Here is a 21,623-nt window from a genome sequence, read left to right as displayed (position 1 = left end):
CTGTTTTCTTGTTATTGCTGTAGTTATTGTTTGTTTGTTTACTGGTTATACTAGTAAAGAGCTGTTATTCCTATCCCCAGATCTCTGCCTGAAAGCCCCCTTGATTTCAAAATTATAATAATTCGGAGGGAGGGGGTCTACATTCTTTCATCGCAAGGGAGGCTCCTGCTCTCCCTAGCAGACACCTGTCTTCTAGAACCAAGACATTGGGATATCCTGAAGGAAATACACTCAGCTGCCCAACTAATATTTTGGTTATTCACACTGTCTGTAAGCCATAAAACTTCAGCTTTCTGAGGAGAAAAGGATAAGTTCCAGTCACTTCTTGTTCTTGTGTTCTTTGTCCATTTTACCAGCAGGAATTTCTAGGCTGCCCAGAGAAGCTGTGGCTGCCCCTGGATCCCTGGCAGTATCCAAGGCCGGGCTGGATGGGGCTTGGAGCCGTCTGGGACATTGGAAGGTGTCCCTGCCCATGGCAGAAGGTTGGAACTGGATGATCTTTAGCAGGAGATGAAAACCCAGACTTTCCTACCCTTAATCTGTGAGGGTGTAAAAACCCAGGGGTTCCCTTGTGCTGCGTCCCTCCTGAGGCCACCAGCTCGGGCTGCTGTTTTGTTATTTAGCAATTGCACCGTGATTGAAGTATTTTAAGGATTTGGACATCTGAGACTCTGGGAAGGGAATCCTGGAATTGAGCCAGTAAGGAAACCTGGTCCGACTTCGTGAGGGTGGGGGATGCAGCTGGGAGGGGGCTTCAGTCCCAGCTCAGGCACTGCCAGTGTCCAAGTGGATCCGGGGTGCTTAGACCAGGAAGTTTCCTTAACACCGGCGTCACGAGACGCTGCGAAACCCAGAGTTTTAAGGCGAAAGCCTCCTGATTGCAATTGCAGAGTGAGAATGCGGAAGCATTTACGGTGCAGAAGTCCAGGTGTAAACCTCACACTGCCCACCACTGAACCCTGTCCCCAGGCGCCACATCCACGGGGCAATTAAATGCCACCAGGGCCGGTGACTCCACCGCTGCCCTGCAGCCTGGGAGAAGAATTTCTTCCCGATGTCCAACCCGAGCGTCCCGTGAGGCCGCTTCCTCTCGTCCTGTCGCATGTGGCGTGGAAGCAGGGCCCGCTGTGCCCTACCGTCAGGGAGCTGCAGGCAGCCATACACCCCCCGAGCCTCCTTTCCTGCTGGGAGCCACCTCCGGTGACGTCAGAGAGGGACGCGGGGCGGGGCCATGACGTCACGGCGAGGCGCGCGGCGCCGCAGTGCGGGCAGTGGGACCTGCGCTCAGCGGCGCGCGGTTTTGGGCACATCTGCGCTCACCTGCGCGCACATCTGGGCGTACCTGCACACATCTGCGCTCACCTGCGCGCACATCTGGGCGTACCTGCACACATCTGCGCTCACCTGAGCTGCCGTGCGCCATGGTTCGCTTCGGGCTGACGGTCGTGCGGCAGTGAGTACCGCCCGCGCATCCCCGGCGGTGGCGGCGTCCCGGAGGCCGCGTCCCCTCCTCGGTCACGGGCAGCGGGAGGGGGAAGCTGAGCAAAAGCTCTCAGGCGGGGCAAGGGTAGGAGTGGTGGTGTGAGCATTTTTCCCTTGAAACGTTAAAGAATTGGTGGTTGTGACTTGGGTGGAATTCCAAAGGAGACTTTTTCTCCCACTCTATTGACAGAGGTTTATAGCTGACTTAATCAAGTAGCTCCAGCTTCCTGCAACTGTCATGAGAAAACTTCTTAATTTGAAGGAAAGCTGAGTTTTTTTTCTCCTTTGCTATAATCCCCGTGGGCAGTAGGGAAGGGCGATTCTGCCCCTCTGCCCGGCTCTGCTGAGCCCCCCCTGCAGGGCTGCATCCAGCCCTGGGCCCAGCACAGGAAGGACAGGGAGCTGCTGCAGCCAGGCCAGAGCAGGGACACCAAGGGCATCAGAGGGATGGAGCAGCTCTGCTGGGAGGAAAGGCTGAGGGAACAATTGGGATTGTTCAGCCTGGGGAAGAGAAGGCTTTGGGGTGACCTCGTTGTGGCCTTGCAGTGCCTGAAGGGAACCCACAGGAAAGATGGAGAGAGACTCTTGGCAAGGGCCTGGAGTGACAGGACAAGGGGCAATGGCTTCACACTGACAGGAGTAGGTTTAGATTGGATATGAGGAAGAAATTGTTCCCTGTGAGGGTGGTGAGGCCCTGGCCCAGGTTGCCCAGAGAAGCTGTGGTTGCCCCACCCCTGGCAGTGTCCAAGGCCGGGTTGGACGGGCTCTGAGCAACCTGGGATAGCAGAAGGTGCCCCTGCCCATGCCAGGGGGTTGGCACTGGATGATGTTTAAGGTCTTTTCCAACTCAGATCATTCCATGAGTCTATGATTTCTTTTTCTCTGACTTCCTAGGCTCTGTTTCTTCCAGGTGTGCAGCTCTGCTGCTACCCTTAATAGTCTCTGGACTTGGTTCCCTATAAAGTTCAGAGAACCAGCTGCCAACACATGCTTGTCAAAAGAGGGCTCCAGAGTCTTCCTGCAGCTTTGTTCTCTCCAGCACAGAGGTGTAGTTGTTACAGATAAATGATGCTGTATTTATGATAAATTTAAGAAATCACTTCTCTTACTTTTATTCCAAATAGCTTTGTCTCATTAAAAACTGGCAGCATGATTGGAATTGTTTTGAAAATGTTTTTTTATTGTTATAAAATCTTTGTGTGCATTGTTTTGAAAAGAGTTTGTGCTGCACTGTGTCTCATTTGTTTTACATTCAGGTGCTGCTGTCTCTTGTTGGTATTTAATACAACAACGTTTTTAAAATACACTAAAATGATGAGAAGTTAATTTTTTTGTTGTTGTTTACAATCTCTTTCAGTGGAGAAACAAGATACAACAAAGACAAGATACTGCAAGGTTAGTAAGAGTTATTCTGTTAGCTGGTTAGAAATGGAAAATCATGGTGGAATCCTGTCACCAACTGCTCAGATGTTATTAAGCAGTAATACTGTAAACCTTTAGAGACTTTATGTGTAAGCCAGGACATAGCTTTCATAATGTTACAGAAGATTTTAAGTCACCCTCCATAGAATATCAACAGATGCTGATGTATTTTGTGTTTTAACAGGAGTATTAGAAAAGTTCCTTTTTCTAGGCAGGGAAAAAATAGGTTGCATGTAATCAAGTGAAATGGTAGCAGCACCTTTACGAAGGACTCCATAGCACTGTGTTAAATCCCAGTAATATGAGGTTTGGGAAAAGGGCTTCTAGGAAAAGGAGCTGCAGAAGGATGGATAAAGATCCAGATAAAGTGATGTGAAAGAGGCTGTTGCCTCAAGAAGGGAATCTGTTACTTGCATTAAAAATCTGCAGTAGGGCAAGGGAGAATGAAAAGTAAAAGTTGTTTAAATGCTTGAATTGTTCAATCACAGCTCTTCCTAGGAAGGCAGTCTTGATTAGACATATTTAAAAACTAGACTTCATCTTAGTGGCTGCTGGCTTGTACACCCAGAACTGAACACACTGAACTGGCTGGATGTGTGCTGTAGGAAAATCAAGGCTGGGGTTGTACTCTGAATAAATGAGCTTCCTACAATACTTCATGTTGTGAAGGAGAATTGTGCTTCTATAGTGTCTTCCCTTGCCATTTCCAGTTCTTGCAACATGGATTTGTGCTCATAATAAAATGAGTAAAGAATATTCTCCTGCACTACTTACTTAAAAATATTGATGATGTCTTTTGAATTCCTAGCACCTTGGGTCAAATGGCATGTAGTGGGTTCCTCTTCAGTGTAGAGACAACATAGCTTCTGTTTTTGGGCAAGCTTTTTATGTTTAGAGAGGTGTAAGGCCTTTACCAGCACACTGGGGTCAGACATCTCACGTGTCTGAATTACACATGAGGTGCTCGGAACTTGGACTTCTGGTGTCCTGTCTTTTGCTGTTGGATTGTGTGTTTTCTGTGTGAAAATACTTTATTTTCTTTGTTCTGAATCTGATGTGAATTTCACTCTCTCTGCTCTGGCTTCCTGCAGAACTAGAATGGGTAAAAGGTGTGGATGTAGCAATCTGTTACATATTTGTCCCTCTGCCACAGATCTGGGTTCTCCTGCAGACTCTGAGCTGTGGCAGGAGCACACCTGTTCAACTCAGGTTGGATTTCCAAAGCTGCTTCTTTCAACACAGTCCTAGAGCTCTGTGACCAGTTATTCTCACAGACTTTCTGGCTGGAAACAATTTCTGGGAGGTTTGCTGCTTTCCAGCTAGGTTTGCTCCAGTTTGCGTGAGCATTAGTGCCAGAGTGTGAGGTGGAGAGGAAGAGATTGGAACAGATTGTGTTTGCATCTCATTCTCTCAGTGGCATTGTCCTCTTTCTTACTTACATTGAACAAATCTGTTTATAAAGTTTCAGCTTTTTAAAGAGATGCCTCTTGCAGGTATCTGACAGGTGACCTCTGTTAAATGTAGGTCTCTGTTTTATGTTTAAATTTGTCAAAGGTATAGATTAATGTAATTATCATTGATAGTGATCCTTCTGTCTTCCTAGACTTTACTCCTTTTTATCATTAAGTTAGCATGACTGAGTTTAGGGAAGACCAGAAGACTTTTCCTAATGCTTGGCTTTACTAAAAGAGAAAGATTTTCTTATGGCTGGGCAGTTTCTTTATTGCTGACATGCCGCTGGTCAGCTGGTCTAAAATTTGCATGTCTTTATGTTGTGGGGTTTTTATTTTGTAGGTCAAGGAGTGGATGAGCCACTCTCTGCAACTGGTTTCAGGCAAGCAGATGCTGCTGGTTTATTTCTCAGTAATGTGAAGTTTACCCATGTTTTTTCAAGTGACCTCCTTCGAGCAAAGCAGGTAAGTGCTTCTTGAGGCAACAACTGGCTTCCAAATCTGGCATTTATTTGGTGTTGGTGATGCAAAAATAATGCAGTGACAGAGCCAAAAGGTGCTCCTGGATCCCTGGAAGTGTCCAAGGTCAGGTTGGATGGGTCTGTGAGCAACCTGGGATAGGAGAAGGTGTTCCTGTCTGTGGCAAGGGGCTGGAACTGGATGATCTCTAAGGTCCCTTCCAACCCGTACCAGTCCATGATTCCATGATTTGCCATTATTTTATATGGGCATTGTTCTTGCTGAAGGAGTAATGGGGGCTTTGAGGTATCACAGACAGAAGTGAGTTTTTCTCTGAAGAAGCAAACCATATTGGCTGTGACATTGTTGTGCTGTCCCAGGTACTGTGGCTGTGTGCTGTGTTCTTCTGAGGAATGCAGACCAGTGCAGGCAAGGTCAAGTTTTGCTGTGAAATCAGTACAAGGATCATTAAATGTGCAGACATGTTGGATTTTGTGAGGCATGTCACACCTCTTGCCTTAATGCAGTAAATATACAATATAGATTAAATAAAGAGGAAAAAATGCTACATGGGATTACATGTGACCTTGTGTGCAGGATTACGAAATACACAAAATTAGGGAACCAAACTTTTAAAGCTTGAGGTCAGCTGTTCTAGGAAGGTTATGTCTCCTGTGGCAGCCCTATCTTTAATTGTCTCTTCTGTTACTGATTCTGTGTTTTCAAGAGACATGAAGGGGGTTGAAACTCCTAAGCCCTTTTTGTTTGCTTGCTTTTTTGCTGTGTTGTCCTGCAGAAAGTCTACGAAACTGTGTTGTAAACCAGATCAACCAGATGTAGTATAAATCTCCTTTTATTTCCTTGAAACATACACCATCAACCAACATTGTTCATCGGTTTTGCAGCACAATTCCAGAAGCTGCTGTAGCAGCACAGCTTAAGCAGAAAACAAAAGACACAAGGAGGGAAGAGTGCAATAGTTGGATATTTTAAAAATGCAGAGTAGCTGCCTGAGTCACTTCTTTTACGTGTGTGAATGGCAGTGATGGTATTTTAAAACATTAAGAGTGCTTTCTAACTTTCATAAAACTGTCAATGCTGCATGCCTCCCTTATGGGAATTGGTTTGGGAGTTTTTTTCTTATATTAGAGACAGCCTTTTCCATGAGAAGCACTTTCAGAATTTCACTTTTCTAATGTGAAGGACCTGAATTTTTCCTTTACATACAGGAAATGTGTTTTGCCATTTGTTTGACAAGCTGTCCAGATGTTGGGAAAGCTTTCCCAAAGATGTGTAAAGCTGAAGTTTCCATGTGGTCGGAACTCCCTTTCTTGGCAGCTGCAGTTCTGTGAAGGGCCTGTTACTACACTGTCACTTCACAGCTCAAGTATGGGAGGAATGTACAAGTTCTGTTGCAAAAGAGGAAATTCCTGCATATAATCATACAAATAACTGTGTTGTACATATACACAAGGAACTGTATTCAACCCTATCTTTATGTCTGTGTTCTTCTTTGACAGAAGCTTAAATTTTCAAGACCAAATTTGTCCTAAGCATTATGTTAAATGTGCCAGCAGTACAAGGCTTCTTACTTGTGCCAGAATCCAAGGAACATTTTCAAAATGAGTTCTTTAAATGTCAGATTGATTGGGTGTGGATGTTTGAATGGCCCAAACTGTCTGTGAAGCCAGTGCAGCCTTCACACTTGGGTGCCTGTAAGAACCAGGAGCAGGTCAGCCATCCTCTGGTTCCCAAGAAGGACAAGGAGCTACCAGAAAGGACCCAGTGGAGGCCACAGAGATGATGAGGGGTCTGGAGCATCTCTCTTATGAGGGGAGACTGAGGGAGCTGGGCCTGGTTAGTCTGGAGAGGACTGAAAGGGGATCTTATTAATGCAAATAAAATCTCCAAGGGGTGTCAGAGGATGGTGCCAGGCTCTTTTTAGTGGTGCCCAGTGACAGGATGAGGAGCAATGGACACAAACCAAAACACAAAGTTCCACTTCAACGAGAGGAAGAATTTCTGTACATTGAGGGTGGCAGAGCACTGGAACAGCTGCCTGGGGAGGGCCTGGAGTCTTCCTCTCTGGAGACATTCCAAATCCACCTGGACAAGCTCCTGTGTCACCTGCTCCAGGTGAACCTGCCTGGGCACGGTGATCTCCAGAGGTCCCTTCCAGCCCTAAGGATTGGCTGTGGCAGGCAGACGGGTGTCAGATGTTTTTTCAGTTGGATTAACTGAGCAGTTTCAGGGGACACAGCTGTGAGTCTGGCCCATGTGCTACATGTAAAGAATGTGTGGACATGCTTGCTCTGTTTTCTACTCAAGGGAAGATGTGGCTCTTACCGCAGTAAACTCTGCTGCTCACCTCTCATGGGTACTGTGTCTTCAGCTGTTCTGGACTTTGAATTGGGAAGGAACTGCCAGAAGATTGCATCTTTTCTATTTTTATGGCCTGGCCTGGGCCATCTATCCAATTCTGCCAGACTGGTAGCTGAAAAACTTTGTATTTTGTTGGTTTGGGTTGTCAGATGCTGCTGATGGGATTCACTTTGGCTGTGGTGGTGTAAGGTGGTGTGTCTGTGTTCTGTGCAGATGATGTGACTGTATATTCATTTTTTAGACTGCTGCTGCCATTCTAGGGAAAAACAGGTTTTGCAAAGATTTGGAAATCAAGTACGATGCAAGACTGCGAGAGAGAGTAAGTGCCAAAAGAATTCGTTATCAAATATTGAACAATTTTAAAACGGAACTTCCTGTTGATGGGTATCTTGCCTTATTAAACGGTAGATTTAGCAGTGGAGACCACTATTTGGTGTGTTTTTAATCACTGGATACTATTCAGATCAGGGACAATAAATTGTTTGCAGAATGGTGAAGCAGAGCCAAAATTAAGTGATGAACTTTGTAACTATCATGCCTTAATGATTTAAATAAAGTAAGATACAGTGTTTAAGGAGCAGCATGTGATTGTAGCATTTCCTGTTTGAATCTTTTTTCTTTCAGAAATTCCAGTTCTTCCCTTGAAATCAGCAAGGCCTTATTATTTACTTTTAATTGCATGGTTTTGTTTCCTTTTTTTTAATGTCTTTTTCAAAAATTCTGAATTGAACCCATCCTCTGTTGTGAAGACTTCACAGGTCTTTAGAGAAAAGGCTGGCTTCTTACATGTGAAAAATAATTTTAATTTCCTGTAGCCTCCTGCAAGTAAAAAGAAAATGGAGCTTATCCTCAAGTGAAGGGCTACATACAGAAGCACTTGCACTGTGACCTCAGTCACAAAGATACTTGAATTTTGTATGCTGGGGATGACTGTCAGAGGAAGAAAAAAATCTCCATGCAAAGATCAGGCTGAGGGTCATGTTTTGAATGTCTGTGCTTTAAATGAGATGCTGCTCTTAGTTTATCTATCTGTCTGTCTGTCTATCTATCTATCTATCTATCTATCTGTCTATCTATCTATCTATCTTTCTATCTTTCTATCTCTTTCTATCTTTCTATCTATCTTTCTTTCTGTCATCTTTCTACCTACCTACCTACCTACCTACCTACCTACCTACCTACCTACCTACCTACCTACCTATATATCTATATATATGCAGTTTAAAAGGATGTGTATAAAGACATTTCCTTGCCCAAAACTGGGATAAAATGTAAAAGGTAGCTAAGCCTTGGGAATCCAAGAAGACAAAGCTGTGAAGAGCTGTTTGCAGCCTCTGGAAGGGGCACAGGAGACCTGACACATCCTGCCAAACCCCCTTTTTCCCTTACAGAAATACGGAGTTGCAGAAGGAAGGCCTTTGGCTGACCTCAAGGCTATGGCAAAGGATGCTGGAGAGCAATGTCCTTCATTCACACCTCCTGGAGGAGAAACACTGGATGAAGTATGGTATTTATTTATTTATTTATTTATTTATTTATTTATGCCCTGCTTTCTAGGGTTTTTTATCAGCGCAATTGCAGCAATTGAGAGCTTCCCACTGAGAGCTCAGCCCAACTAGAGATATTCTCTAAGCTAAAAAATGCTGCTTGGTCTCATAACAGTGGCTGCCAAGTGGAGAATCTCTTTATAACTAAAATATTGGTTTTGAGACTGACTCCTTACGAAGCTCTGCCTCACAGGAGGATGATAGCAATTGCTCTCTGGAGGGCAGAGGAGTTTGAACAGCAGTCAGTAACTTACATTGGCTTCTGAGTCTTGTCTGTGGGAAACCTTTGTCTTTTAATTGAAGTAGTTTCATGTCAGATTTCTGAAAGGCCAGATCTGTGCTTGCTTCACAACAAACTCTTCGTTCTTTACAAGGTTCCCTTTCGGCCTTTCCCTGCAGGTGAGAGAGCGTGCGAGGGATTTTTTTGAGTTCCTGTGCCAGCTGGCTGTTGAGTTGGAGCAGAAGGAGCACAGCAAGCCTGATGCACCAGGCAGGAGCTCAGGAACATCTGGAGAACAGTTTGTTTTCCCTTGGACAAACGACTGCAGTGAGGCAGAGCTGAGCTCTGAGGGCGGTGGATCTTCCATGGTATTAGATGCCAATATTTTGGTGGTGAGTCATGGAGCCTACATGAGGAACTGGATTGGCTATTTTGTTTCAGATCTCAACTGTACCTTACCAGCAAATTTAACGAAGTCCCAGCTGTCTTCTGTCAGTCCAAATACTGGAATCAGTCATTTCATTATAAAACTTGAAAATGGGAATTTGTTAAAACCCAAAATCACATGTGTCTGTCTTAACCAAGACTCTCACTTAGTGGATGTGGGAACTGTGAATGTGTAGCTTCAAAAGTGTTTTAAGAGTCTCTGTGGGGGGGAAAGTGGGATTAGATCACAATTTTGCTAAGCTTGGGAAAAGTATCTGTAATAATTACTGGGATTGGAATTGCTGACCCTAAACTGCAAATAGGGAGACATGCAACTGCTTGCCATCTTAAAACCACAATTTGCATGGTCCTAGTGCCCAGTATAAGTTGGCAGTTGCAAAATAAAACATTCTCTGTTCTCAGAAACATAATACTTGCAGTCACTTGCATATCTGCTCCTACAGCACATATTTCAAACAACTCCTTTGCATTACTCCATAATTATTTTGGTTACCTCCAAGTGAAGGAGTTGGGAAGGGGAGAGGAGTGGTACCTCAGAGCTGAGCTATACTGTATTCTTGTTTTATTACAAAAAATGATATTGTAATATGAAACATACATGTTGTCTTAAAATAAATTTTTGAATGCAATAGTAGAACCTAGGAAGGAGCATTGCCCAGTGGGAAAGCTTTGGTGCAGAGCCAGGGGGTGTGACTCTGACACTGAATATCTGTGAGCCTCTGGGCAAGTCTCCTTTCTGTTTGTAAAGTGGGAATGATGATAAACCTACCTCGCCAGGAGTAATTCCTAAGAAATTGTTCAGGTTGTCAAGATCTCTGTTGAAGAGCACTGTACACAAACACAGAGTATTTATTTTTAACTGTGAGCAGGATGAGGAACCTCGTGTGCATGTAGTAATGGTCTCTTTTGTGGAGGAGGAGCTTTCTCTCTGGGGTGAGTTGTACCTGACTGGAATCCTTCTGTCAGCTGCGGTCATGCACTTGATTCTATGAATATTTTTGCCTAGAACGAGGCAAGTTTGATTGTTTGGTGATTGTTGGTGTTAATACTGCATTCTTTCCCCACTGGGGTGTTGGTGGTGTTACAGTGTGAGCTTATCTGGTTTATGTTATTTATAAGATTCACATATTTTTTCTTCGTTTGCATATTTTAAGCCTGTTTAAAAAAAATTAAAAAATTAAAGGCTCCTGAATAGAACTCCCATTTCATCTGTATTTCTTTTGAGGTAAAAATCTTTCTTAATATTGCCCTGTGAAGCTCAGATCACATAACTTCCTTTCTTTCCTTCCTGACCTTTTACTGTGAAAAAGACTCTTAGGGCTGATGTTGTTTAAAAGTGTCCATAGCTCTTTTTCAGTAATAAAATAATTCCTTCTCAATATACTGAAGTATGTAAGTCTTCACAGGAAGCTAAAATGGGAATACAACTTTTGCATGGACTCCTCAAGCTCTTTGTGAAATGCATCTTCCTAGAAGGCTCCTCAATACTCAGGTGATTGTCACAGCCAATGAAGATAGAAAAGGTTTCATTATGATTTCTAACAGGGTTAATAGTAGGGACGTAGGGTAGGAGTTCATTCTGAATTTGCCTGTCCCTGGCAGTGCCAGTTTATTTCAGGCAGGTCACTTACATAGCAGGGAATTCTCCTGACAGTGCTTTGAACCACTGGAACTGCCACATCCTGAATTTTGTCAGTCATTCCATCTATTCTTGGAGCCTAGACTTGCAGACTAACGGAGTCGAAAATGCAAGAGGATGAGTGGAGATGTGACACGTTTTTCTCCATAAGTCTGTCATTTCATCAAATATTTCAAAACACACTAGTGGCTGGGTGCTTCTCACTTTAGAAGGTTTCTTTTTCTTTCTTGCCTGCTCTCAAGCAGGTAATTCATGTTTTGTTCTTGTTGATGATGCCATTACTTAGGAGAATGTGTACTTCTTTGTTAAGTTCTTTGACACTGCTTGGGTCACACTATTCCCAGAGGGATTTTTGACTCTATAATATGCTTTACCTTCTTTTTTGTATTTATAGGTCGTTAAAATTTAAATCCAGTCTAAGAAACCTATCTCTGTGATTGTTTTCTTTGACTTACTGTTACCAAATACCTCTTGTAACTCTCACACAGGGCAAGTAGATGGTACCATGGTGCCTAACAAGAAAAATACCAAAGGGTGAAGCCACTCAGGTTTTCTAAACAGCTCCTATAGTAATGAAGTCACATTGTTCAGTGAAAATGCATCAGAATCTCCCAGTTCAGAATTTGTAAAATTTTGCAAAAATGCTGCAAACATATCTGCCAGTGGCCAAGGGAGTACAAGCAGTCAAGAGTGTCCTGCAGTTGTCCAGGTGTGCTTTTTCCCTCAGTATCTGCTCTTGACATTGCTGGAGACAGGGCACCAGCCTAGGTGGGGTATAGCCTGCCGCAAAATAGTTGCACTTGTTATATCTCCTTTGTTATGTCAGGTTCCCTCTGCATTAAAAAGTCACTAATTATGAAAGCTTCTGAAGCTAATTCTAAAAGCTCTTTTATTTAGGTCTGTGAATAGTACTCTTTTTAAGTTTTGATATTGACACTGAGACTAAAGCTTTTTTTGGTCAGGTGACTCTTGTTTACTGCACATGTGCAGTAAATCTGTGCAGTTTATTGGGATCATGGGAAGGAAGAGCTACAGCAGTAGAAAGGTCTGTTAGGAATAGTAACAGAACATAAATATTTGAGGGATTACTCAGTAGTGCCAATGGATACTGGCTCCATCTCACAGGTCTGCCTCTCCTCAAGCAGCCAGTGGGCATAGAGCTCTGCTAGTACAACAGTTTCCTTCCTCTAAGGCAAAGATATTTTCTCTACTCCTACAGATCTTTTTTTTCCAGACATAGCTCTGCTTTGCAATAGGAGGAGGGTTTTCCCCCTTTTTTTTCATTTAGAACAGAATTTAAATCAGATGCATTATCTATCCAAGCTTTTGGCTGCCTCAGATCCACAGGTCACATGCCTGGACTTAAAAATGTCAGATTTCCCCCAGGTGTGTCCTTTTTTTGAGGGCTGTGAGCCTGAGGTTTTTGTATCTTTGTAATCCCAGGCAAATGGCAGCTGCATGGGCACAAATGAACTGTGCAGTGATTTGTGAGCTGCTTCTCTGGTATCTATGGATATGGCAGAGCCACTGGAATGAGAAAACCCAGGAATCTTGAGCAGGCTGTTACTGGTCGCCAAAGGAATGCACCTGAGGGCCAGGCAAGACTCCATTGAGTGTAATGTTCTTTCCTTCTGATGCCCAGCTGTGTCATCCAGCTGAATGGGAGCAGGGTGGTGCACCAGACTTGAATGTAGTAAGTCCTGAATCTATTTTGGTAGAGCTGGCCATTGAAAAGTGAATTTACTGAATTTAAAAGCTGAGGTGAAAAAAGGGGGTTTGGTTTCAGAAGGGCCAGAATCATAAAATTAGTTTCAGAATCGTGGAATATCCTGAGTTGGAAGGGACCAACAAGAATCATTGAGTCCATCTCCTGGTGCTGCATGGGACAGTCCCAAGAATCACACAGCTTCATTCTACTTCTCCAAAGAAATTTAAATAATGGTTAATGCAACAAATTCTGAAGGAGAGAACAATTACAGACAAGAGAGGTAAATGAAACCTGGAATCTAATTAAATGAGTTTTTACCATAAGTAGTTCACACTAGACTAAATGGGTAGTTCTTTGATGAAGTTAACTAATGTATAGGCAAGGGGAAAATGAAATATTATCTAGGTGAATCTTAATTGAATACTTAATGCCAGAATGGAAACCATCAGCTCAGCTGGAAAACATGTTACTTAAGAGAAAAAACATGGTGAAGAAGGTATGCAAGGAATTAGTGGGCATAGAAGTGGTAATGTCCAAGGTCAAGTACTGAGCTGGAGTAAAGCTGCTATTTAAGTTCCTTAGGGGGAATTTTTTTGGTAATGACTTCAAATAAAAATCCAGGAATGTGGAAATATTAGTGGGAAGGCATCATCAATAACTATGTGGGGCAGAATGGCATGCAGAGGAGGACATGATGAACCTCCAGTCTTACAACTGCTTGAGTCCTCAGAGATTGGCTGGACCCTGACAGTGGCTCATGTGGTGCCACCTCCCTGCTCCAGCAGGGCCATCCCAGAGCACAGGGCACAGGATTGTGTCCAGTCAGCTCTGGAATATCCCCACAGAAGACTCTCCACCCTCTCTGGACAATCTGTTCCGGGCTCAGTCACTGCCCAGGACAGAAGTTCTGCCTCATGTCCAGGTGGAACTTCCTGGGATCAGTCCCTGCCCGTTCCTCTGGTGCCATTGCTGGGCCCCCCGGAGCAGAGCCTGGGCCCTGCTCGGAGCCCTCCCTGCAGAGGCTTTTAATTTACCAAGTATCTTTTATCCCAAGGTCTTTGAGCCAGGATCACAAATAATTCCCAGCAGAACTGAACTGACAGACCTGTGGTTTCCCATTGCTTGTAAAAGACGTTTCCCAATAGAGGTTAAAATCCCTTCATGGTCAGTCTAGACCTACAAAGACACTGTTTCTCTCATCATCTTTCACAGAACTTTTATATTTGGGGTGCATGAAACACCTAGGAAGCTGTAACCTGTGAGGCTGGAAGTCACAGGGGACAGCAGCACACAAACATTTTCAGACACTGCTGCTACCATTTATTTGTTCACTCAAGTACTTCTGGAAGGGAAAGCTTGAACAGATAATGCAGAATCCACCATTTGGAGAGAATGGAAAAGTTTATTGGTACTTTTATAAAAGGAAATTGGAGAGAATGGAAAAGTTTATTGATACTTTTATAAAAGGAATTATAGTCTCTATAACACATTATTATAAATACATATAAATATTCTGTGGGATTTAAGACCCACTCAAATAAATAAATAAATACTGTGACATAAATAAGTAATGCTTTCTTACTAGCTGGTGATTTCCAGCATCTCCATTGAAGAATAAATTCTTTTAAGTTTTGATACGGTTGCCTATAGTTAAAATTACTCATTTTGATGGAAAATCCACCATCTATTCAGTCTTAGCTTACTTATCCCCTGGCTACTGATAGAGTGAGTAACCCTTCTTACTCTGTTCTAGTGCAGGAATATAGAGATGGTCTATAGATTTAACCCCACCAATATTTCCCATCAAAATTTAATGTGGACAGAGCTTTTAGTGGTTCCAGTTATTGTGGGGCAGTTGCCTCAGAGTCCTAGAGAAGAGCTCTGTGGAGCTTCCAACAATCAATGCAAAATGCAAACTTTGCTGGTGTACTTGAAGTCCAGAGTTCTCAGGGAGCAAAAGCCAAGAATAACAGTATACAAATCAAGTAAAGATATAGAACGTAAATAAAATCACACCTCTCCACTGTATAGTCAGCAAGTTAAAAAGTCTTGCTGTATTTTGAATAAGCAAGAAAAAGCACGATTGTCTGCCTGCCTGCAATTCCCTTTACTTCTTTGAATCACTCTTTTTCTTCAGAAATTAATCAAAAACTGCAATAACTTTAGAAAAACAAATTCCAAGGGATGGAACTCTTAGACTAATCCTGATCGTTTGGCTTGTCCTGTGTCCCTAAGTAATTATACTAATTAGGAATCTCTCCATTTAGGGAAACCATTCTAAGAGCAGAATCAGGACCTATGACTTTTCCAACATACTGAGTTGGATGTGGTAGATAAAGAGATATTGTGTATATATGCAAATATGGGGGGGATGGAAATAGATTGTTTTAAAAGCTGTCAGCAGTCCTGCTGTTGTGCTAAATCCAGAAAAAATTAAACGAAAGCAAGAAGCCCAGGGGGTTCTTATTTTGATTTTGTTGCACTGATGTAACTCCAGTGGCTTCAGTGAACTACTTCATAAGAAAGAAAAAAAGAACAGCATCCAATTTAATGTTCTTTCTTTGCTGCCATGAGCACTCTGAGGAGCAGTGTACCACTTCAAATTGTTGTCAAGCTGATAAATACTCTAAATAAACAGAACAGAAGAATCTGTGTTTCAGCATGAGAAAAAACCCCACAAAATAAAAACCTCAAATCTCTGCCACACTGGATTTTGTGCTGCTCATCAGTGTCTTGCACCTGATTTCTGCAGAGTTCATCAAGAATAGCTTTTTCAAAGTGAACTTACCCAAAGCATAAAACAATCTAGGGAAAAGGTTTTGTCACCATTAGAGATCTCCTAATAAATACTATAATTTCACTCCTACAAGTATAAAGCATCTGATATCTGCTCAGAACTGAATACAAACATGGATGCTAATTGAACATTCCTTTTCTAAATATAAACCTAATTTTCACTCATTAGATGAGAGTCTTCATTATAGTCTAAATATTAATCCTTCAATCCTAATGAAACATTTTTTTTCCCCCCTGTAGAGTTCAGTATTATGCAAAACAAAACATCCTGTTTAACACACTATTGATTATTGTTAATCCTAGTACTTCTCTCTGTGTTGGAAATATGCAAAACTAATGATCTTTATTCCCATATTGGGATGTTAGAATTTAGTATATGTAGAACTGTAATAGAGAGCCACTTGAGAGAGAGTGAGACTCTCCTCTTTTTTTCAAAACCTCAGCTTGGGTTCAGTGTCAGAAATTGCTATTTTTCCCTTTAATCCTGTCCTGTTGTCCTGTCAGTTTCTCCAGTACTCCATGTCTACTGCTCCTGTGACAGCAGAGTGATCTTTTTTTAACTCATATGGGTGAGGAGAGAATGAAGCTCTAACTTAAAAGCTAAAAACAAAAAATCGCAGAATGGGTTCGAAGGGACCTTAAGGCTCATCCACTCCAACCCCCTGCCATGGGCAGGGACACCTTCCACTATCCCAGGTTGCTCAGAGCCCATCCAGCCTGGCCTTGGACGCTTCCAGGGTTGGGGCAGCCACAGCTTCTCTGGGCAGCCTGTGCCAGGGCCTCAGCACCCTCACAGGGAACAATTTTTTCCTAATATCCCATCTAAACCTACTCTTGTCAGTGTGAAGCCATTGCCTCTTGTCCTGTCTCTGCAATTTCTGATAAAGAGCCCCTCTCCAGCTTCCTTGTAGCCCCTTCAGATATTGGATATATGACATGGTAATTTTGATATAGTAAAATAACACACCACCTGGAGCTTGTCTGCTGTGCTTGGACAGGATGGTGCTAGTTAAGCGGATTCCCTGTCTCTGCTGGAATAACAGATGCTCCAGGTCTCTACATCGGTAACATAACATCAGTTTCCCATTTCATACAAGGGATTTCTTTTTTTGTTTTCCTCATTGAAGCAAATGTAAGGTGATTCAGACCCCAAAAGGTTTGATTTGTGTTACTCTTTTCAAAAATGGATCTTCTTTCCAGTAGAGCCCAAGCTGGAAAAATCTGACTTGTACTTACAGATGGCAGTTTACTCACAAAACAAGATTTGAAGCTAAGGAACTTCTCCCAGTGTCTCCCAGGTTTCTAAGAGCCACTTTAGCATTCAGGCTGAGTGTGACAGACAGTTCCTTTTGCCCGTCTTCACCTGGTGAGCAGAGGGGCCGCAGTTATCTTGTGATGTAGAAGCGGGGGCTGGGGTACCTCCTGGCCTCCATCATAGCATGGGGATCATCGGGGTTCACCACGTCGTTCTGGTTGATCCTCATGGGCTCCCTGGGCATGTGGGGAAAGTCTGCTGGCTGCTGCTGCAGGGAGCCAAACACCGGGGCCTTCCTCTGCGGAACCAGGATCTGGTGAGGATCTACTGGATCAACATCTGCACTCCTGGTGTGTCTGTGGGGCTCGGGGGTGTTGAATCGGAACAGAGGGATCTCGTTCCTCCTGGACAAAAACTGGGAGTATGGTGGTAGATTCATACCGGGGGAGAAGGCTTGTTTAACTCTGCCTAAGCTCACCAAGAAGTGGTGTTTGGGGGATTGGTACACATCGTACCCGTTTTCCAGCGTCCTGTGGGTGAACACACAGTCCTCTTGGCTGAAGTAATGCTGAGGGGAAAAAATATTACACCTGTGAGCAGAGGAGTCTAGTGAATTACAAACACTGGTTAAAGAGGGAAAGAGGGATGAGATCGTGCCGCAGGTGTTTTTCTAATCTCTCAGGTCTGTGTCTGACCCAAATGTAGATCAGAGTTGCAAGTCCATGCTTTCAGCAAAGGAATTTTAATGATAAACCCCGGTTTCTCCCAGAGGGTCCCCAGCCATGGCTCTGTGCTACAGATTGGTCCCTCATGGATCTCATTTCATCCTTACCCAGGCAGGACCTCAGATGATTTTTGTCAGCTCTACAACTTAATACAATCAAAGGAGAGAGCAAAGTTTGACCTAAGTGTCAGATCTTCCCTACCACTTCCCCCCCACCTGCAGCTACCCAGGCTTGCCCTGGCTGGGGAAGTGGGCCAGTGAAAAGTCCTCTTTTCAACTGACTTTTGCATGCCTATGTTCTGTGCACCACAGCAGCAGAATGCACTGTCCATTCAACCTCAAGGCTTAGGATAGGTCACTCACCGAGCCAAATATGTTTCCTTTCATGTCCATACACAGGTAGCGTCCACTCTTCACACCTGTGATTATTACTGAGCCAGCACCCTCAGACTTGATCATTAAGGCACCTGTTCAGAACAACAAAACATCAAATCCAAGATCCATTTCAACACTGCGTGTACAGATCCATGGGTGCTCTGGCTGGACGTGACCTCTGGGAGTCCAAACCAACCTCCCATGTGACCTGGAACTGTTGCCCACTCTAAATCCACCCTAAATCAGGTTTCCTGTGGCTTTGGAAAACTCCCAGGATGGAGGGCACCTCTCTGGGTGCCATGTTCCAATGTGGCAGTAACTTCCCAAAGACAATTTTTTTCCCCTCTGAAATCCCAAATTGTGTTCTGAGGACATTGCCCTCAGTTCTGCCATTGCTCACATCCAGGGGGAGTTTGTCCCCCTCACCTTTGTGACTGCTCTGTGGTATTTTTCAGTGGTGCCCAGCAGTGGCACCAGAGGAACGGGCAGGGACTGATCCCAGGAAGTTGCACCTGGACATGAGGCAGAACTTCTGTCCTGGGCAGTGACAGAGCCCTGAACAGATTGTCCAGACAGGGTGTGGAGTCTCCTCACTGGGGATATTCCAGAATTGTCTGGACACAGTCCTGTGCTCTGGGATGGCCTTGCTGGAGCAGGGAGGTGGGAGTGGGTGACTCCCTGTGGTGCCTTCCAACCTTAGCCAGACTGTGATTCTGTGATTACATTGCCCTTAACATCCTTTTTGCTGGACTAAAACCACAACAAATCATGATCAAGGCCCCCTGAAAACCCTGTGCCAGACCAGCTCCACCTTCAACCCATCCAACTTGAACTGGGGTTGCTGTAGTGCTCCAAGAGTGATGTCACAGGTGCCAGGTAAAGTGGGAATAAAAACTTTCCTTTACCTGCTCCTTGCATTTGACTCAGTGCCTGTTGCCTTGTCCCACCCAGATAGATCTGTGCACACCCAGGCTATGCCACCCTGGCGCAGAACTTGGTACTTCCCATTGTCTGATGGCTCAGTGGCAGAAAATCAGTCACCCTCCCTCTCAATATCCCTTTTGTTGTCTGATTTCCATCTTTTCTGCTCCACCATTCCAAATCCTGCTATGCTTGTTTCATGGCAGACATGGGAAAATGTGGTATTTTGCTGTTTGTTGTTCTCTAAAACCCCACACTGGTTCTTGGCCAACATATCTAAAATTAATTATATCAAATATTTAAATATGTAGGAAGAATAACAAGACAGTGCCAGCATTTCTGTGAGTGTTTCATTATCAATTCCTTAAAAAAATAGTAGAATGTGATCCTTTTTCCTCATTAATTAAATTATAACTTTAAAATCATCTTTATTTACTTATGTAAGAGCTTCATTACCTAGGCTTAGATTTTTAATTGAGTGTATAAAATAGATGTAATACTACTACTACTACTACTAATAATAATAATAATAATAACAATAACCTGATTTAATGGTACAAAGCTGCTTGTGATTTGAATGCTGATAAGAGAGAAGTATTTTTGAAATGCTATAAAAAACCCTAAGTCTTAACACCCCCCCCCCCAAATTTGTCTTGTAACTAAAGAGTTTGGACCAAGCAAAGGAAGAATAAACTATTCTCTGTTAAAAAGGAATAGTGAAATATATAATAAACTGTGAAGACACAGTTTGAGAAGCTTTTAGTGATACTAGAGCATAGTTTCTTCTCATGAGCCCCAAAGGCTCAACACTTCTTTTATGCCACTCTGGTCTTTCATAGATTTCCCCTTTTCAACTGACCTTTGCATGCCTATGTTCTGTGCACACTGAAACTTAAGTTTTAGTAGTTTTCAGACCTCCACCCCAAAACACAGATTTGATAGATGCCATCAGTTTTCCAGCACTGCTCTGGTGAGTTCTCTCAGTGCAGTTCCTTTGGTAGCACCATCAGTGGGAAGTAGCTATTTGGGGCATATCATTACCAACTTCTAATAGGAGCTTCCACTAGAAACTGGGAGCAAAATCATCAAATGAAGGATAATTCAGGTGGTTTTTCCTTTCAGGGCATTACAGGAACCATAGGAATTTAGTTGTCCTAGGCAAGGAATGAAATTCCCTATCCATTAGATTTCTTTGGACCAATTTTATTTATTAAACCAAAGGAGAATTATAATGATGAGTATTTTCCATCCCATGGCTGTACTCCTCTGCCTGCCTGCCTAATGAGAAGAGGGGATTTTCTATAGGTGGTGAGGAAATAAAAAATGTCGTTGTCCCTCCCCTGCTCCCATGGAGGTCTGTAGGAAGCCACTTACTGTAGATGGTTTGGTGAGGAGCACCATCAATGTAGCCATCAGCGTTGATTTGGAGGTGGAAGCTGCTCCTCTCTGTGTCGGTGTAGAGGTGCATCAGGTGGTCTCCATTGCCCCAGCTGGAACTCAGCAGTGGAGAGGAGTTGGGGAAGGCGAGGGAAGCTTTCAGGCTGCAGAGCAGCAGGAGCAGGGAGCTGCAGGGAATGCCCTGGGGAATGGTTCGCCGCTCCATGGTGGGTCAGCGTCGGCTCCTCGCCTCCCCTCGTGCCTGGAGTGTGAATCCTCAGACAGGATCCCTTCTTCTCTGCAGAGGCTTATAAAGGGCAGCAACATGACATCACACAGGAAAACCTTCTCCACATCCTTGATTTTTGGCAAAGCAACATTTTAAGTGTCCCAAAACCTCAAGGGAAGGATCTCTGGCTAAGGTGTGGGGGGGAAAAATGTAAGGTTTCTAAAGACAGCTCACGAAAGCTAATCATATGTTCAAATGTTATCTACAACCCTATGACATCTGAAAGCTTCCCACGCCCCTACTGTTGGATCCAGGAAGGGCAATCCACTGCACTTGAACTGAAGGGAATGACCCTTCGGACCTGAATTATCTTTCTTTTTTGCCAGATGTGTTTATTCAGACTCCCACCTCCCCTCACCGTTTCCAAGCTGCATTCTGATTTAGTGGAAACATCACATACCGCTAAAATTTTGTTGCAAATGTACCAAAAGTTAATATTAAGTTGTCCTGAGCCTTATTCCCCCTTCATTATGGTCTAAGTTCCACACCAAGCCTGTTGGGCTGATATTTGTGTCACTAAAGTGAAGGGCACTTGATATGAGCAGAACCTGCTTCAAATAAACTGTCCCTTTGATTTCTTCTGTTTCCTTCTGAGCCACATAAATAATCTAAAGTTGGCCAAAACCAGCTGAAAATAACGTGTAAAACACTTAAAAGCTGGATGTTTTGCTCCTGCCTTGCACATCTGGCTGGGAGTTTGTAAAATATGTTCCAAGATACAAGACCTGCTTCTCAGGTGTTCTGCCAGTGTTGTGGGTCTTTACAGACAAATTTTCTGATTTAAAATAACGATAGTTCCATTTATTACATGAAAATGCTGTACTGATGGGACACTGTATATGGGCGAATCAATGACAGGAGTGACAGGTTCCAAAACTAGTCTTTGCTAAGGTTTCTCTCAAAATTTAATATAAACTTGACAAAAGTACCAAGCAATAAATGAATATTTCTTTAATGGCAAATGAGGATTTTAACTGTAGCAGTGTTAGCTTCAGTTTCAGTTCTAGCTGGACACAGCATGAAAAATTCTTGGTTTCATTAACAAGCTATGGAGCTATACCATCAGCATATAATGGATTGATAACATTAATAGATTGATACAGCTGTAACCCACTGCAAAAGTGGATCT

The 21,623-nt window shown here is 43.4% G+C and overlaps 2 protein-coding genes across 3 annotated transcripts; one reads left to right on the top strand and one right to left on the bottom strand.

Annotated features, from left to right (window-relative positions):
- The first annotated feature begins 1,319 nt into the window (after positions 1-1,319).
- Positions 1,320-10,607, top strand: LOC131573271 (fructose-2,6-bisphosphatase TIGAR-like). 2 transcript variants are annotated; one of them, XM_058827059.1, is made up of 6 exons: positions 1,320-1,453; positions 2,840-2,877; positions 4,699-4,820; positions 7,438-7,515; positions 8,588-8,698; positions 9,143-10,607. In XM_058827059.1, the coding sequence occupies exons 1-6, from the start codon at positions 1,422-1,424 to the stop codon at positions 9,584-9,586; spliced, it is 825 nt and encodes a 274-aa protein (XP_058683042.1). In that variant the 5' UTR covers positions 1,320-1,421; the 3' UTR covers positions 9,587-10,607. The 2 variants fall into 2 exon arrangements, with proteins under 2 accessions (XP_058683042.1, XP_058683043.1); XM_058827060.1 differs by lacking the exon at positions 7,438-7,515.
- A 3,584-nt stretch (positions 10,608-14,191) lies between these two features.
- Positions 14,192-21,204, bottom strand: LOC131573035 (fibroblast growth factor 23-like). The gene is made up of 3 exons (XM_058826609.1): positions 20,203-21,204; positions 17,896-17,999; positions 14,192-17,376 (listed from the first exon to the last, which is right to left on the bottom strand). The coding sequence occupies exons 1-3, from the start codon at positions 20,429-20,431 to the stop codon at positions 16,939-16,941; spliced, it is 771 nt and encodes a 256-aa protein (XP_058682592.1). The 5' UTR covers positions 20,432-21,204; the 3' UTR covers positions 14,192-16,938.
- Positions 21,205-21,623: the final 419 nt, after the last annotated feature.

Source organism: Poecile atricapillus, chromosome Z (assembly GCF_030490865.1).
Source record: "Poecile atricapillus isolate bPoeAtr1 chromosome Z, bPoeAtr1.hap1, whole genome shotgun sequence".
NCBI lineage: Eukaryota > Metazoa > Chordata > Aves > Passeriformes > Paridae > Poecile > Poecile atricapillus.
This window is presented reverse-complemented; position numbering and strand designations above follow the sequence as displayed.